Source organism: Artibeus jamaicensis, unplaced genomic scaffold (assembly GCF_021234435.1).
Source record: "Artibeus jamaicensis isolate MK-2021 breed Jamaican fruit bat unplaced genomic scaffold, CSHL_Jam_final contig_465, whole genome shotgun sequence".
In the NCBI taxonomy this organism is placed as follows: Eukaryota; Metazoa; Chordata; class Mammalia; order Chiroptera; family Phyllostomidae; genus Artibeus; species Artibeus jamaicensis.
In genome coordinates, this window is record NW_026521843.1 from 13,652,625 (window position 1) to 13,670,997 (window position 18,373).

Below are 18,373 nucleotides of genomic sequence, written 5' to 3' on the forward strand. Positions count from 1 at the left end.
ATTAAATCCAAATTGGGAAAACATGAAATTTCTCCTTAAAAGGACATAATGTCCTTTCAAGAAGTTTTCATTGGCTGCCAGAGTCATGCATTCTTAATGTAGATTATACTTCTAATAAACACAGACTAGCATGATTACCTGCTTTAGTGCCTTCTTGCTGTGCTTCTGTGACGGAGAAATGATTTTACCTGCTGGAATGGTGGGTGACGGGCAGGCTGACTGGGGAGAGGACGGCTGTGACAGTCTAGATGATACTAGGGGGAAAAATAACAACGACAAATTTGTTATCAGAGTTGATGTCAAGCACCATTCCTTCCCCAATCATATGCTGCTACCTGTATTAAGAACTGTGACCAAACACTTTTGGGAAGGATCTTCTTTTTGGAGTTCTACGGCAAACAGCCTCCCTTTTCAGTTTATTTCCTCAGAAAGCTCTAGTGAAGGATGATAGGATGGGGGAAGGGGTGGGTGTTATTAGTATTCATTACTTTTCATCCTCTAATTTTTCAACAGAATTGACTGAAGAAGCAGGAAGCAGAATATAAACCATTAGTCACCAAATTAGATAAAACTTAGAAAAGACTTTATAAAGCCTGTCAGACGATGTGATGTGTTCTTAAAGTAAATCTAACAACATGATATAAAAGAAACCTAGATCGACAGAATAGCTCCAAGTTTCCCTGTCTTTAAAATAAAGAGAATAAGCCCCTTTCACCTCAAAAACTCTACAATAGCTTTAATACTGATATTCCTGCTAACAGTGTGAGAGGACACTTTAGGATTTCTCTAATGGAAGCAATGTAGGTCAACAAAGTGTAACCACTTTCCACTTCATTACTAGCTGTTCTATAGCCCAGAACTTAGCCCCACCTTATAAGGTGTGTCAAACTCATTTTAACCAGGGGCCACATCAGCCTCGCAATTGCCTTCAAAGGGCTAAATGTAATTTTAGGACTGTGTAAGTGTAACTACTCCTTAACAGTTAAGCAAGAGCTCGGTGCTGCCACCAGGTAGAAACAAGGTGGAGGGCCGGATTCAGACCATGGGCCTTGTGTTTGCCACCCGTGTCTTATACTTATTTGAATTAAGGTCTTCCCCTTTAAGTGCCTATACCTCTTATAATAAAGAACTGATCTTCATATTTAAAAAAATTCAACAGTGCATTATTTATGGTAAGAGATAAATTGTTGATTCAGACTCCTTAATAATAAAAATAATAAAATAATAATCACTACTGTTAGTGATGACAGAGAAGAGGACGTGTTTACTGATGCCTTCTCCTTTTGTGGTAGTTGGACTGAAAAGGCTTGATAGCAAAATGGCATTCCAGGGTATGAAGTAAAGACCTTTAAGACAGCAAACAAAGTATGCTTGTAGGTAGCTACCTAATATGAAAATGCAGAAGCATGGTTCGCTGAAATACACAATTCTGGAACACAGCATTTCAATGGACTCTTAGATGTCCTAAGAAAAGAATACACAGTAGATAATACTTGAAGAGGACAAGAGCAGACAATATTAAGATGTTTTATCTGCATAGTTTAGCTTTGTTATCCCAACCATTATGATATAATCTATATACAGCAAGTGTGACATTACAAAAAGTTCATTGTAACATATCACACAAAAATAAAGTTGGATAAGTCCTGAGATGCCTGAGCAATGAGAAATCATAGCCTCAGTGCATTTAGATGCTGACAAATTAAAAAAAAAAAAATAACAGCTTCACTGAGATACAATTTATGTATCGTACTATTCACCTAACATGCAAAATTCAATGGCTTTTAATATATTTACAAAGCTGCACAACCATCACAATCAATTTTCTTTACCCACTAAAACAAAACAAAACCCTACACAAGTTCATTGTCATTCCCCTTTCCCTAATTTATTTCCCTAGAACTAGACTAACCAAATTTCTATCTCTAGATGAATTTTATCTTATTTTTTATCTCTATCAAGTATGCATTTGCCTATTCTAGATATTTCATATAAATGGGACTTTTTTCATTTAGCATATTTCAAAGGTTTACCCATGTTACAGCATGTATCACTACTTCATTCCTTTTTTTTCAAACTTATGGATGTTCAATTACAGTTGTCCCATCTTCCCCCTCTTGCTCACCCCCACAGTCAATTGCCCCCACTGTCCATGCCCATGAGTTCTTTATGTATGTTCCTTTGCTTGAGCCTTCCCATTCTTTCCCAGTTATCTCCCTTCCTCCTCCCCTATGGTCACTGACAGTTTGTTCTTATTTTCCAAGTATCTAGTTCTATTTTGGTCATTTGTTTGTCTTATTGATTAGGTTCTACTTATAGGTGAGATTATATGGTATTTGTCTTTCACCGGCTGGCTTATTTCACTTAGCATAATTCTCTCTAGTTCTACCCATGCTGCCACAAAGTGTAGAAGCTCCTTCTTTCTTGCTGTGTAGTACTCTACTGTGTAAATGTGCCACAGTTTTTTGATCCACTCATTTACTGATGGGCTCTTTGAATACTATTCCATTGTACACATATCTTGAAGCCAACTGAACTAAATCATAGATACCAGGACCCACCAGTGAAGAACACCTCCCAGAACTGACTTAATGCCAAGTCTTAATTGGTCTCATAACTTCTATGAAACTTAAACATCATCCTAACATTTAAATACTGTATTAAAGGCTAAGAACTACAAACAGCAAACAAGGTTTAAACACAAAGATTTATATACATGTTGAGAAACTTATCTCTTATGATTCCTTTTAGTGAACATGATCTTCAAAAACATACTTTTATTAATAAGAGCAATCTGTGCTAGGTTCATTCAAACAGGTTTTCAGTGCACTCTGGTAAGTACCCTTTAAGATGACTATAAATAAGTTCTCTTTCTAAACCCCACCAAATTCCTACCCTTTAAAATAACTAAATATAGTTAGGTTGCCAACCTTACTGTTATTTTTCTATACAAATAAATATATAAAGATTTTTAACATATATCTGTATGCAAATTTCGTGTATATTAATCTGCATATTGTGATGATACTATCTAAATTTTATGGATCAGGAAATTTAATTAGCTTGCCAAAAGACACAGCTATTTAGAAGCATAGCCAAGTTTTAACCCTGGTATATTTTCAGAGTAAGGAGCTACTTGTAGTTGGCTGAATGGTGTCCACCAAAAAGGCATGTTTATGTCCTAATCTCCAACACCTATGAATGTTATTTGGGAAAGGGGTCTTGGCAGATGTAATTAAGTTAAGGATCCTGAGAAGAGAAGATCACCCTGGATTATCCCAGTGGGTCCTAAATATAGTGACAAGTATCCTGAGATATATAGAGAAGACAGACACAGAAGAGAAGGCAATGTGAAAACAAGGCAAAGTTGGTTAGTAACCACAGGAGCTAGAAACTACAAGGAACAGAATCCACCCCTTAGAGCCTCTGCAAAGACTTGTGGCCCTGCTGACAACTCAATTTCAGACTTTTGGCCTCCAGAACTGTGAGTAAATAAATAAATTCTGTTGCTTTAAGGCACCCAGTTTTTGCTAATTTGTTACAGCAGCTTCAGAAAACTAACACTGTAGCTAAAACTAACTTTCTTTTAAAAGGTATCATTATCAAATCATAGATGTTTATATAATTTAAATGTTTAAGTCAAAAGCAATTATTACAACTCTGGGACTCAAACTGTCCCCTTTTGGGTTTGGGACAATGGGAACTCCAAGGTGTAAACTCCCTTTGGGACCTGGCTCCAGCAATATTTAACTGCTTCCTTGCAATCTAGCACAGAGAGTCTCCAGCAAATCTTGCATAACTTTTTTTCTCAGAATTCGATCAACTACTTCTCCAAGAAGCTGCTATCTTTTAACTGGAAATGATAGTAAAATGACATGTGCTTTACACACTTGGGGTGCTCACCACTACTGGGTTACCACTGGTTCTAGGACTCTTCAATGGCTAGAACAGGAAACGTCTTTTTTTTTTTTTAAGGAGAAAAATAAATCATGCACACATACCAAACTCAAATTTAGGATTATATAACTGGTATTTAACTTTTCTGAGTTTATATTTCTATCAGTTTTCTTCTTTCCTGACAGTCCTGGGTCTTAAAAAACATTACTCTAATTATTAACTTCCTATTATAGATCCAGTTTCAAAAAACCCATGTCATTAATTGCTAAAAATAAGATTGCTGAATGCTGTTTAAGATTTCTTTGTGGACTCTCACAGCTAAGATAGAGCCCACAGTAACTTACCTATGTCATTATGCAACAAATGTGATGTATACTTGAGTTTGTTTTAAGTTGTTCCCTATTTCTAGATAACATTTTTATAATTTAATTATGTAATGATAGTAGGTTGGCCAAAAAGTTTATTTTTATTCAGTAAAACAAATAAGGAAAAAAAGGGCATATTTTTCATTTGAGTAAGTCGGCTATCTCCCTCATGATAGAATGTCGCTTGTTCTCAATTAATGTTTCTATTATTTGATAGCTGATCACTATCAACTTCAAATGGTCTATCAACCATGGAGCACTGTCCAGCGAGAAATCTCCAGCATGAACTTCACATACCACTTCCGACAGGTTCAATTAGTCACAGCATCTTCTCCAAACATTGTACAAATGGGTTTTTTTTACATTTCAGTTGTTTTATCTTTCTTAAAATAATAAAGCATAATATGGTAAAACATGGTTTTTCCATCTTCAATATATAAATGACTACACAAAATTTCACCAATTTTGATGTTTTTTAAAAATGCATGCTGATATGACAGCTGTCACAATACAACCTAACAAAATTGTTTCAAATGAAGTTAAAAGACAACTAAATGCTACCACAGCCATCATATGGAAAAAACAAAATTTTTGGCCAACCCAATATAAAACAAGCTACTTTCATGTAAGTCTGGCTACCTTCATTATTTACAGCACTTTATTACAACCCTTCCCCTACTGGAAATCAGTTGAACAGTTCTATTTTGATGAAAATGTAGTATATATTTTAATACTTTCACTTCTTGTTTTTGTTTTAATCTTCACCCACAGATATATTTCTTAATTTTAGAAAGAAGAGAGTGAGAAAGGAAAGGAAGAAGAGCGGGGAGAAAGAAACAAACACTGATGTGAGAAACACTGATGAGTTGCCTCTTGTATACACCCCAACCAGTGACAGAACCTATAACCTTTCTGTATACAGAACGATGCTCCGGTTAACTGAACCACCCAGTCAGGGTAATTTTCTTTAAGCAAAATACCATGTGCTATAAACTGTCCACCAAACTCTTTAAAAATTAAGATATCCTGGGGAACATCCTACAATGTAGAGATCTTTCATGTTCCTTTTAATAGCTGCATAGAATTCTACTGGGCAGATGTACCATGATTTCTTCAACTGGACTTTGATATTTTGATTCTTTCTGGTTCTTTGCTCTTATTAATGTCTTAACCTAAGGTGTTCCTAAATTTGTGGGAAATGCAAATAACTGGACCCTAGCCCAGATCTACTGAGTCAGAAACTCTGAAGGCAAGACCCAGGGATCTGCAAAGTAAGATCTGCAGGAGATTCTGAAGCATGCTCAAGTTTGAGAAGCACCGATCTTAGGCTATTATGCTATTTTGCATTTTTGACAGTGTATCTATGGATTGATTCTTAGAAGTAGGTTTCCTAAGTGAAAGGATAAAAACACGCTTCCAGGAAAACAGGAAAGTTTCTGTGTTAAAACCTATTCTCAGGTTTTGAAAGGAATTCACACATTCCCCTTAAGGACTTGGTATCATGTTTTACATTTATTACATCTTTCATTTGTTTGGCATTTATCCCAGCGTATGTTGTGAGAAATAAACTCACTTTTATTTTTTTGGCTATTCAGTTGTTCCAACGCTTTTGCACATACCTTACACAAAGGTCATGCTTAGAGCTTCTCTTGGTGTCAATGTACTTATCACAAATGTGCTCTTTTCACTGATTATCATCCATATATATAATGGCTGTCTGTTATATGTTAATTGTAATTATTACATCTTGCTACTTAATTCTCTCCTTTATCAATTTTTATCTCTACTGAGGTAAAAAAAATTTATGTTTGTTAGATAATGTGATTATCTGCACACAGAGGTAGTTTTTCCTTCCCTTGTCACTTTTTTCAGACCACAATCAACTGGAGAATCAGCGGCCCAGGATAAGCCCAGGCTCATCTAGCTGATCAATTCATCACTTCTAAGCACTGGCCTGGTGGGAATGCCTCTGAGACCCTGGTGTTGCTGTTACCAAAGGGCCTTGCACCCCAAGGATGGTACTTCACAGGAAGGGAGAGCTTTTCATCTCGGGCTGGTCCAGTGGGGCTGGGGACACAACCCCATCAAATAAGATCAATGTGTAGGCTGGAGAAGGGGGTGAGGATGCAGGGGGAGACACACTCACCTTACATACCCCACTTATGCTCATTTATGCATCCACTCACATTCAGCCTGCATGCACCATCCACATGACACCATGGCACAGCATACAATACCCTCGCCCTCCTGCCACTTAATATTCCAACTGCTTTCTCTTGCTTTCTTAGTTGAGTAAATCCCTCTAACATAATGTTATACAGGCATACCTCGGGTATACTGCAGGTTCAGTTCCAGACCATGGCAATGAAGTGAGTCACACACATTTTTTGGTTTCCTAGTGCATGTAAGAGTTGCTTTACACTATACTACAGTTTATTAAGTGTACAGCATAAGCTTTTAAAAAATAGTGTACATACCTTATTTTAAGACACTTTATTCTAAAAAATGCTTACCGTCATCTGAATCTTCAGCAAGTTGTAATCTTTTTGCTGGTGGAGGGTACTGCCTCAGTGTTGATGGCTGCTGACCGTTCAGAGTGATGGTTGCTGAAGGCTGGGTGGCTGTAGCAGTTTCTTAAAGTAAGACAACAATGAAGTTTGTTGCATCAATGGACTCTTCCTTTCATGAAAGATTTGTCTGTAGCATGCAATACTGTTTGTTAACATTTTACTCACAGAACTTCTTTCAAAATTAGAGTCAATCCTTTCAAACCCTGCCTCTGCTTTATTAACTAAGTTTATGTAATATTCTAAATCTTTTGGGGTCATTTCAACAATCTTCACAGCATCTTCATCAGGAGTAGATTCCATCTCAAGAAAATACTTTCTTTGCTTATCCACAGAAGCAACTCCTCACCCATTCAAGTGTTATCATGAGACTGCAGCAGTTCAATCACATCTTCAGGCCACTCTTCCAATGCTAGCTCTCTTGCTCTTTCCACCACATCTGCAGTTACTTCTTCCACTGAGGTCTTGAACCCCCAAAGTTACCAAAGGAGGGTTGAACTCAACTTCTTCAAACTCCTATAAATGTTGAAATTTTGACCTCTTCCCATATATCACAAATGTTTTTAATAGCATCTAGAATAGTGGATCCTTTCCAGAAGATATTATTTACTTTGCCCAGATCCATCAGAGGAATCACTATCTAGGTCAGCTATAGTCCTATGAAAAATGTATTTCTTGAATAAGACTTGAAAGTTGACACTACTCCTTAATCCATCGGCTGCAGAAAAGATGCTGTTAGTGGGCATGAACCATTTATCTCGTTACAGCTCTCCATCAGAGTGCTTGATCAGGTGTATTGTCAGTGAGCAGTCACATATTGAAAGGAATCTTTTACTGAGCAGTAGGTCTCAACAGCAGACTTAAAACATTCAACAAACTATGTTGTAAACAGATGTGCTGTCATCGGGCTTAGCTGTTCCATTTACAGAGCACAGGCAGAGCACACTTAGCATAATTCTTAAGGACCCTAGGATTTTCAAAATGATAAATGAGCATTGGCTTCAACTTAAAAGTCACCAGCTGCAACAGCCCCTAACAAGAGAGTCAGCCTATGCATTAAAGCCAGGCAATGACTTCTCTCTAGCTATGAAAGTCCCAGATGGCATCTTCTTTCAATAAAAGGCTATTTTGTCAACATTGAAAATCTGTTGTTCAGTGTAGCCACCTTCATTAATTATGTTACCTAGATTTTCTGGATAACTTGCCATAGCTTCTATTGTACATCAGCACTTGCTGCTTCACCTTACACTTTTATGTTATAGAGGCTGCTTTTTTTTTTTTTAACTCCATGAACCAACCTCAGCTAGCTTTAAACATTTTTTCTTCAGCTTCTTTGCCTCTCTTGAACTTCACAGAACTATAAGGCCTTGCTTTGGATTGGGCTTTGGGCTTAAGAAAGTGTTATGTCTGGTTTGATCTTCCATCTACACTACTGTAACTTTTATATCTGAAATAAGGCACTCTTATCATCTGTGTGTTCGCTAGAGGAGCACTTTTAATTTCCTTCACAAACTTTTCCTTTGCATTTACAAATTTCCCTTAAAGTGTTTGGTGCAAGAGACCTAGCTTTTGGCCTATCTTGGCTTTGGACATGCCTTTAATATTTTTAGTTTTTCAAAGTGAGAGAAGTGAGGCTCTTCATTTGAGTACTTAAAGATCACTGTATGGCTATTTATTGGCCTAATTTCGATATCATTGTATCTCAGGAAATAGGGAAGCCCAAGAAGAGAAGAGAGATGGGGAATGGCCAGTTGGCGGAGCAGTAAAAACACAAACGACATTTATCGGTTAAATTCACCATCTTACACGGACACAGTCTGTGGTGCCTTAAAACGTTACAATAGTAACGTCACAGATTAACACAACAAATATAACAAAGTCTAAATATCTTCAGAATCACCAAAATGTGACAACACAGAGAGCAAATGTTGTTTAGAAAATGCGCCAACAGACTTATGCAACACAGGGCTGTCACAAATGTTCCACTTGCTCACACAAAAAAAGTAACTATGAAGGACAATAGACTGAAGCACATAAATGAGGTATAAGAGAATTGAGAGAGTAGAATGGAAATGAATTCTTTCGTCATCTGGATACCAGTGATTAGAACTAAACTAAACTGCCCTGACTGGTGTGGCTCAGTGGGTTGGGTGTCATCCTGCAAACCAAAAGGTCTTCCATTTGATTCCCTGTTAGAGCACATGCCTGGGTTGCAGGCCAGATTCCCAGGCATGTTGGGGTCTATGAGGGGCAACGGATCAATGTATCTCTCCCTCTCCTCTCCCTTTACTTTCCTCTAAAATTAAGTAAAAATCTTTAAATTAAACAAAACAAAAAAACCTACTATTGAGTAAAAAACCAAATCAAAGCAGTTCATGTATTAACTCGGATACCAAGTGGATAAGAGTTAGATAAGACAAACAGAAAAAAGTAATAAACAAAAATCTTGTTCCTCTTGGTATGTAGCTATGACAATTTGAGTCAGCCATGTTGTCATTCTCTGATTCATATTACATATCTTAATTTTCCTAAGAAATTACTTTATGTACACCCACAACCTATAAATAATGGAGACTAAAACTAATTAACAGTCTAATCCCAACTTCTTTCCTACAAATCCCCTCTTCCAATCAAACTTTCCCCTATGGTTTCCTGGAAACAGTGCATACACATTTACACCTTCTGGCCTTTAAATACACTCTCCCTTCATGACACATCCTGTCTTCACTAGAGGTCACACTCTCAAGGGACACTGAGCACACTGAAGTTTGCTGTATCTCACAGAACACTTACTAACCCAGGTAAAGTTTACTATCTTCTCTAATTCTGCCATAATATGATAAATATAAAAATGTTACTTCTTATTTGCTAGTATCTGCTCATTTTTCTGTACCTTTAGATATGGATAGGACCCACATCATTTCAAATTGGTTTCCCAAATACCTGGCAAATGGTACATAATGGAAAAAGTCTGGTATAGCAAATACTTTAAACAGAGATGTTTCTTTGGTTTCGTAAATAAATAATAGACTGAACACTGCTCAAGATTATATCCTGATCTACTAGTCCTCCAATGTGAAATGCTCTACAGATTAAAAAGCACTCACTTAACAACATATTAGTATCTGATTGGAAACAAAAATGCTTGCTTATATGTTTATGTTTCATATAAACATAGAGCCACAACAAAACATTAGCAAAATCTGGTCAGAAGATAAGCAGTTACTTATTGTTTGATTTAAAAAAAACAAAAAAGGTCATTCCAAAAAACAAAGAGCAACCTACTCAAGAAAACTTTTATAAGTTTAAAATTAAGTGTTTCCAGAAAAACATTTAGAACAAGTTTTAAAATTTGGTGCTCATTAAAGCCAGTACTGCATAATTCACTAAAGTAGTTGCTAGATATTTCTGTACACCCACTGAGTATATATTAACAAAACACTAATTTATAGCACCGAGAATGTCTCATTTCAATGAATGGTTATTATATTGAACAAGGTCAACAAAATATGGAGTAGGCATATTAAATAAATTGAATTTAAAGCTTTAGTAAATAATCAATGACAATAATTTCTTTTCTCCTGAAAACATTCAATGGGCCCCTCTATTAAACAGACAATCAAAAATAGTGTAGTAATATCAAAATTAAAACCTAACTTTACATAACAGCCAGAAACAGTGATAATAATTGAAGTTTCCAAAGTTGTTTTAATCTTTAAAAACAGTAATCCTTCTCTAAAAGGAGAGATCTTATTTTCACAATAGTCTTTCCTTAGAGGAATTTCATTTCCAGAAGTAACAGGCCTTTAGTTCTAAGCTCCTTCTCCCCACAGCAAGTAGTCTACTCCAAACAGTGCAGACTACAGCTCCTGATGATAGTCAAACAGTCCCATAATCAAAGATGGAGAGGCAATATCTGAACACCTTCCCTTGCTTCTGGGTGCCCTGACTATCCAAGTCTTAACAGTGTTTTCAACTTTAATAACTGACAGAACTAAAACCTCAAACTCAGCCACCACCACCCATAGCAGAAATAGAACATCTCTGTCAAACATCTCTCCCCACCTAAGGTAACTTTGCCTACAGGAGTTTCTCTCCCCAGTATACTTTATAAAGGAGACATTTCTATACATAATCATCCCCATTCAGTAACTTAACACATATAAAATGATGTTAGAGGGCAGGAAGCTCTGTGGTATTCTAACTGCAAACACAGTATGTATCAAATTCCTGATTTAAAGTAGTTCTGAACAAGCAGTAAAATTAACATTAGGTCATGCTCCTGGAAAGAATTAGTAATTCCTTGTAGATGAAAAAGCGTATTTCACATAATTTTTTTCTGAAAAACATTTTAAAAGCAGGCAAAAATTAAACTTTTATCAGAAGATAAAAATGATACTTCTGAAGTTGTTTCACATTGTAATATTTGTATTTTATTTGGGGGGGAGCGGATTCTTACTTAGCTATGATCCTACCAAAAAAGCAACATAAAAAAAAAAAAAGGATTTTAATCATTTTTCTGGAGACAATCCACCTTACCTTTGCTTGGAATTCCATAAAACTCTTCTCTGAACACTGTTTCCTGTTTGAAAATTAGGTACCAAAACTATAAGCTCCTAAATTCTTCCACTTCACACGGAAATCAATAAACTAGTTTTAATACTGGGCTGAATTTCAAAGCTCTGTTCTCTATTCCTACTTGGCTGAAAGATACACTTCTATCAAGAGCGTTTCTATCGATTTTCAACTAGAAGTATCAGTTTTGTTGCCAGAGCTCTTTATTTTTGTACATAAAAGGAAGTGGGTTTTGATACTATCTCTATGTTCTTCCTGTCTTACAATGCATTTGAAATAACGTGATGTCAGATTGAGAGTAAAAACCCTAAATAAGAAAAAGGAAAGGCACAATTAGTTTGCTTTACTTTTATTAACTACAACTGATTTAGTACTGCTCTGCTGCATACTGCTACTATTACTACTAACTACAAGTTTTCTGCTTTAATTTGCACTGGTCTACAAAACCTTCATACATATATAATTCATACCAAAAAACGTATATATCTATGTCATATGTATGACCCATGAATGAAAGACCAAATCATTCTTCATCGTTAACAGCTCAGCATTTATTCATTTCTTAATACTGAAGCTGCTACAATAAACCTGACTTCCATATGACATCATGTGCACCTCTCATCTCCACCTTCCAAACCACCATACAGCCCATTCTACTCTCAGTTCCACAGACTACTCACAATCTGAAAAGACCTTGATGGAATATTTCATTGTAATATTGGTATATATTCAATTTTGTGACAATTTCTAAAAAAGGAATGAATGAAAGGCAGTTCCAAACAATTTATTTAAAAATTTAGTACTTATTAGTAAGTTTGATTTTGCCATGACTTAGCTGTTAGTATCTTCTATTAATATGCTGAATACTGGGCAAGGTTATGCCATTTTAATCAACCTCATAAACTACTGACGATGGTGTTCTATTATTATTTCTTAGATCCTCCTATAGCACAATACATTTAAATTCTCAGAGACAGACTTTAACAACCATGCAACAGCCACTACTCGTAACAGGTAATGCAGTATATGTGGCTATTGAAAAGTCAAGACCTTGGAGACCATGATTTTGTTTCCAGTTTATTAGTCTGGCTTTTTTAATACTGATTTCAATTTCCAGCTACATGCAAACATTAAGAATCTTGCTGTTTCTCCAGCCTGATGATTGGCTGGGTTCCTAATCTCAGATTAACAATTTCCAAAATTAAAAAAAAAAGTTGAAACCGAGGAGGCACAGAGGAGACAGCTTTTAAAATGGTCAGCCCTACCCTTCCAAAAAAAAAAAGGTCCTTAGTGTGTAAGGAATATAGGCCTGCACGTCATACCTCCTTTCACTACTGACAGGGATCACTTAAAAAATATATTTATCACAGTTTGATTCCCAGTCGGGGCACATGCCTGGGTTGCAGACTGCTTCCCTGCAGGCCAGTTTCCAGCAGGGGATGCACGAAAGGCAACCATACGTTGATGTTTCTCTCCCTCTCTCCTTCCCCTCTATAAATGAATAAATAAAATCTTAAAAAAAATATATATATATATATATATATCAGAACACTGGTCATGGCTCTGTCCCTACTTTATTCCATTCAGTCCCAACATCTGAAGTCTGGGTTGCTCTCCAAGTGGTTTTGTTCTTAAAGCTAAAATCCTCCCAATCACAAAATTTGCCCAAACTGCATAGGTAGTAGCTATACCACAGAACCCAGATGATGTACCAATTATTTCAATTCTCTCCAGGAGTAGCACACACATTAACACAGGGATAATAATAAGACTATTTCTCTGATATAGTGCTATACCAATAGTTCTAAAGGCACTTAAAATTAATGAATGAAGTATTCCAAAAAACATAACTCTAGTTTCAGATCCAAAGACAGCTCACCAAAAACTCAAACCTAAGAGTGTTTCCAAACTAGGGAAACTCTTGGATGTCTAGTTTGCTCTGGAAAATCAGATCAGAGTAAAAGAAGCCCTTATGAAGAAAGGAAACATAATGAGTTGGATTAAAATCTGCCTTGCCATGTATAGCTTAAGTTACTAATATTTTGGTAAAAACAATTTGCTTTCTTCAAGGCTCTGACAAGAGGCTACAAATAATTAGCAAGAATAGGTAATAAAATGTATTCTTAAGTGAAAAATCCATCCCAGGGAAGCTGTAGCAATGAAGACACTATTCCTTAAGGAAAAGTGTTTTGGGTAAGCTATGAAGCAAGGGATGAAAGCAGATACAAGCAGACTACATTTAGTCTTTGCTAGAAGAAATGAAGAGCATTCTTTTCCTAGTAAGCAGAGTTGTTAAGAGTGGTAAGTACTCAAATTTTAGAAGAAAGGATTAAAGGGGTAAATAAAATCAGAACACCCTATAAAGAGCTATAAAAGACCAAAAGCTGAAAACAAATCCAGGTAAAACCTAGAGCTGTGTTGCCCAATGTGGCAGCCACTAGCCACACGTGACTACTGAAATTTAAGTTAAAACAAAATTTAAATTTCGTTCTTTGGTCACACTTGCCATATTTCAAATGCTCAGTAGATACACGTAGCTAGTGGCTACTTTGTTGAGCTCGACAGCACAGATACAGAACTCTCCATGACTGCAGGAAATTCTGTGGGACAGTACTGATGTAAAGGGTAAGGGAAGGAGACTAACTGACCTGGGGTCCAAAAAAAGAACTAACAAAGGCATTTATCCTACTGTATTCAGTACTTTACTGGGGGACCGGGGAGATTTACCTTTCCTCTTCCACCTGTTCTTTTTCCCCTCCTTGTTGCTGCCACCGTCACTGCTGCTGCTGCTGTGCTCAGAACTCTGGGAATCTGATTGACCATCACTGCTTTCTTCTGAGCCTTCTGATAATTCTTTCACCCCATCCGGCACATCTTTCTGAAAATGTAGGCATCCAATTAGGATTAGTCATTATCAATTTGGCAAAGAGAAATTAAGTCTCTGATATGTACTGTTGCAGCTTAACTGTGTAGATTAATTTAGTATTATAGAACTCAACAGCAGAATCAGCAATATTTTCTAAATCCCTGTCATCTCTCTTCTTTGGGTCAAATTAACAATTGTATGTAGGCACAACATAGAGACTTAAATTAGCCAAAAACTGGTATAAGTTAGGTAAATTATTTTATGTTCAAGATTTTAAAACTAATAAAAATTTTGTCAAATGTGTGTACATCCATCATCCATGTAATATATGTACTATATGTGTGTGTGTTTATATGTATATTACTACCATTCTGTATGATAAATTCAATTAAGAGTATAGGTAGCAAAAAATAGTCCATGAATGTAATTGGTTACTGAATGATGGTAACTAGCAACAATCAAATACAAAAGAAATCTTTTTTAAAAATCATATGACTCTTTGGTTTCTGCAATGGATTGTGAGAATGTCAGTCAGAAAGGATACCTGTTTCAGCACAGTATGTAAGAGATGTAATAAGGTAGTTATAAGATTAAAAAACTAGGAAATTAAAACTTTCTGGGTTTGAATTCTGGCTTTATCGTCTCCTAACTGTGTAGACTTCAGCCTCTCATGCCTCTGTTTCCCTGTCTTTAAGACAGGCATACAAGTACCCACCTTACAGGATCACTCTGGAATTAAATGAGTTAATAAATGGAAAACAGTGCCTGACATGTAAGACCTCAGTAAACATTAGCTACTATGTATTTATGTAGTATATAAAAATATACACATAAATAATGTTATTTCTAAGTTATAAAACTCCATGTGGTTTTTTCCTCTTCGCATATTTTTATTTTCCCAAATATATTATTTTTCTAATAAGATAAAAATAATTCTGGCATAGGACCCGCCTACCTGTCATCGGCATTCATACCATAGGCAAATAGTAACTCTGATCTAGTAAAGAACTTATGTTTATATCCTAATGTCATTTCTCATGCTATGCACTTCATTAAAAGGCACATCTCATGTTTTTATATCCTTTCCCTTAAAATGCAGGACACTTTATAGAGTTAGTTGCCAACCATACCTCTTGACAGGCAGGTTCACTTTAGATACAAATATAACTAGTTTCTTTTCTTAAACCTGTGATCCCTCCAAGATCAACTGCTCATGCCACAAATTTTCCAATTATTTTATCCCTTCTTTTACCCATTCCATTTAGTGTATATTTTATTTCTCTAATATCCTTTGCCTCCATCCCTTTTCCTACTTCTGTATTTCAGGCCAATTATCTTTTTCAAACAACCATAGCTATTCTCCTGAACACTCATTCTCATTCTCCTCCACCCCCTTGTCTTACACACAACATTCTCTCTCTTACTCACGCACTCACTGATCAGTCAGGTTTTCAAAAGCTCAAAAGTTTGGTGTTTACCTAACGTGTATCCATCCCTGACTCCTTATCACACAAACCCACACATAGATTATGGTCTACCCATTCCAATTTACTCGACTTAAAAAAAAACATTCTGGCTGTGCCTTTCTTTGCTTAAGCTCTTCCCTTGTCCTGGAAGGCCCTTTTCACATTACTTACTGCCAAAGTGTAACTCAAATCTTAAAAGTTAAAAAAAAAAACAGAAACAGCGCTGGCTGGAGTGGCTCAGTTAGATACAGTATCATCCCATAAGCAAAAGGCTGCAGGTTCAATTCCTGGTCAGGGCATATGCCCAGGTTGTGGGACTGATCCCTGGTACGGCCACATATGAGAGGCAACCAATCGATGTTTCTCTTTCATATTGATGTCTATCTCTCTACCTTCCTCTCTCTCTCTAAAAGTCCTCAAGTGAGAATTAAAAAAAAAAGAAAAGACAGAAAAAGAAAAAAACAAAACTTTCTAGATCCCTTTATTCAGTCTTTCTCTGTACCATCACAGTGCTTTACAATACAGTACTTCACATCACAGTAAGCTTTATCGATGTGCAATTATTTCAATAACTATGCAACCTTCAAGAGCTCAGGGACCAACCACAGTTTACCCTTCTTTATAGTCTCATGCAGGGGATGTCCAACCCATGGCCTATTGGCCGCATGCAGCCCAGGCTGGTTATGAATGCAGCCCAACACAAATCGTAAATATAAGTACTTAAACCTTTCTTTTCCTTTGCTCATTAGTTTTCGTTAGTGTCTGTATTTAATGTGTGGCCCAAGACGACAACTATTCTTCCATGTGACCCAGAGATGCCAAAAGGTTGGACACCCCTGACAGCGTCCAGCATGGAGTATGCATTTCATAAACATTATTAACAACACACAAAGCCTAGAACAGCTCATGCCTAAAAGAAACGCAGAAAACTCTACGTGGAGTAGAGCCCTGTAATCCCAGGAAGTTTAACAAAGTGTACAAAAAGGAGGCATTACAGGTAAATGAATTCTTTTTAATGTTAGTGGGCTACATACAACCACTGAGCATGATGACTACAGCTCAAAGCTGAAATGGTTCAGAAGGGACAGAGTCCCACATAAACATGGCCATAGTCATACACACTAAGCATTAATCTGCTGATTAATTTCCTTGGGACATAACCCCTCTTATCAATTCATCTGGCTTGAGGAGGCTTAACACCAACCTCACATCAAGGGTAATTATGAACCTAAGAGTGGCCAACAAGAAGATCAATACATTTGGCAATAGCAGTCATTCAGGTATAGAGACATGGGCCAAAGCAAACTAATTAATCCAAATCAAAATGAACTGAAGGCTCCTATTTTAGTTTCTTAGACTCTTTCCTTACAGCTTGCAGGGTAGGGTGGTGGGCGTGAGGTCCTGTATAATGAGGAGAGTGAGAGCCTGCCTGAGAATGAGCCAAGAGAAAGGTGGAGAGACCTGACAACATCCCCATTATCAATTGTTCCCAAGCCCTGAAACATCATTTGTGCTCTTCAATCAAGGCTGAGTGTCTCTGGAATTTTCAGTTACTTGAATTAATAAATTCCGTTTTATCCCTGGCTGGTGTGGCTCAGTGGATTGAACGTGAGCCTGTGAACCAAAGGATCGCCTATTTGATTGCCAGCCAGCACACATGCCTGGGTTACAGGTCAGATCCCCAGTGAGGGACAAGTGGAAGGCAGCCACACACTTAATGTTTCTCTCCCTGTCTCTTTCTTTCCCTTCCCCTCTCTAAAAATAAGTAAATAAAATCTTTAAAAAAAAATTTTGTTTTACTCAAGCTCATTTGCGTTGGTTTTCTTATTTGTAACTGAAAGGACCCTAAATAAGTCAAGGTACCTTAAGGTACCTTCTAAGTGTAGGAAACAAAAAATCAGGAAGCCTGCTGTGGTAGAAAGAACATATAGGCTTGAGGATTCAGTCAGATCTAGGTTTTGATTCTGATACTGCTTGGCCAAAATTGGGCAGGAAAATCCAATCTTCTGAACTTTGGCTTTCTCCATTGTAAAAAGGGAATAATAACTATTAACTCTAAATTGTAATGGAGAATCAAATGAGAGGGTATATAAAGCATCAAGGCTATAAGTTCTACCACAATTATTCAAATGTTGTGACGCCCTTGAAAAATTACTGAAAGTCATTTTCATTTCATTCTTTTACTTACAATATTATAATAAACAATAAAAAATAAATTTACTTCTAGTCTACAGATGGTTACAGATTACTACATATCAGATACAGGGCTGAAAATATTAGTTCTGAAAATATGCTCTTCAAGAACACTGTTCTCAATGATACAAACATTACTTATATATAGTCACTTCACGACCTCCTTTTTAAATAACTTCCTTAGAAAAATATTTACCTTCAAAGTATACACTCCCATTCTACCCGGAACCTTATAGAAGATGCCCTCTTCACCTCGGGAGTTTGTGTGCAGCATTGCATTCAGGCATGCAAGAGGGGAAGTCCCGCTGGAAAGACAAACAAAAGAAAAACAATGATTAGTTTCCGTCTCTGAATATCCAATGTAACGGTGACTTAAGAAAAAACTAACTTATCAACATTCAATTGACATAAACATATTTTGTAAACTATAAAAAGTCTATCAAT

General features: G+C 36.6%; 1 protein-coding gene and 1 non-coding gene across 9 annotated transcripts in view; both read right to left on the reverse strand.

Annotated features, from left to right (window-relative positions):
* Positions 1–18,373, reverse strand: part of ASXL2 (ASXL transcriptional regulator 2) — a 120,557-nt gene that overhangs the window by 39,592 nt on the left and 62,592 nt on the right. For 3 of the 8 annotated variants that reach the window (XM_053667117.1, XM_053667116.1, XM_053667115.1), the window contains 4 exons: positions 18,126–18,234; positions 14,132–14,282; positions 6,776–6,895; positions 139–254 (listed from right to left, as the gene is read on the reverse strand). In XM_053667117.1, coding sequence (XP_053523092.1) covers positions 139–254; positions 6,776–6,895; positions 14,132–14,282; positions 18,126–18,234 — 496 coding nt within the window. Of the gene's footprint in view, positions 1–138; positions 255–335; positions 435–1,385; positions 1,465–6,775; positions 7,704–11,368; positions 12,898–14,131; positions 14,283–18,125; positions 18,235–18,373 lie in introns of those variants that run through there. The other 5 variants (XM_053667120.1, XM_053667114.1, XM_053667119.1 and 2 more) reach the window with 5 other exon arrangements.
* LOC119050462 (small Cajal body-specific RNA 2) lies at positions 6,131–6,521 on the reverse strand. The gene has a single exon (XR_005082749.2). It is a non-coding gene; the product is annotated as a small Cajal body-specific RNA 2 (non-coding RNA).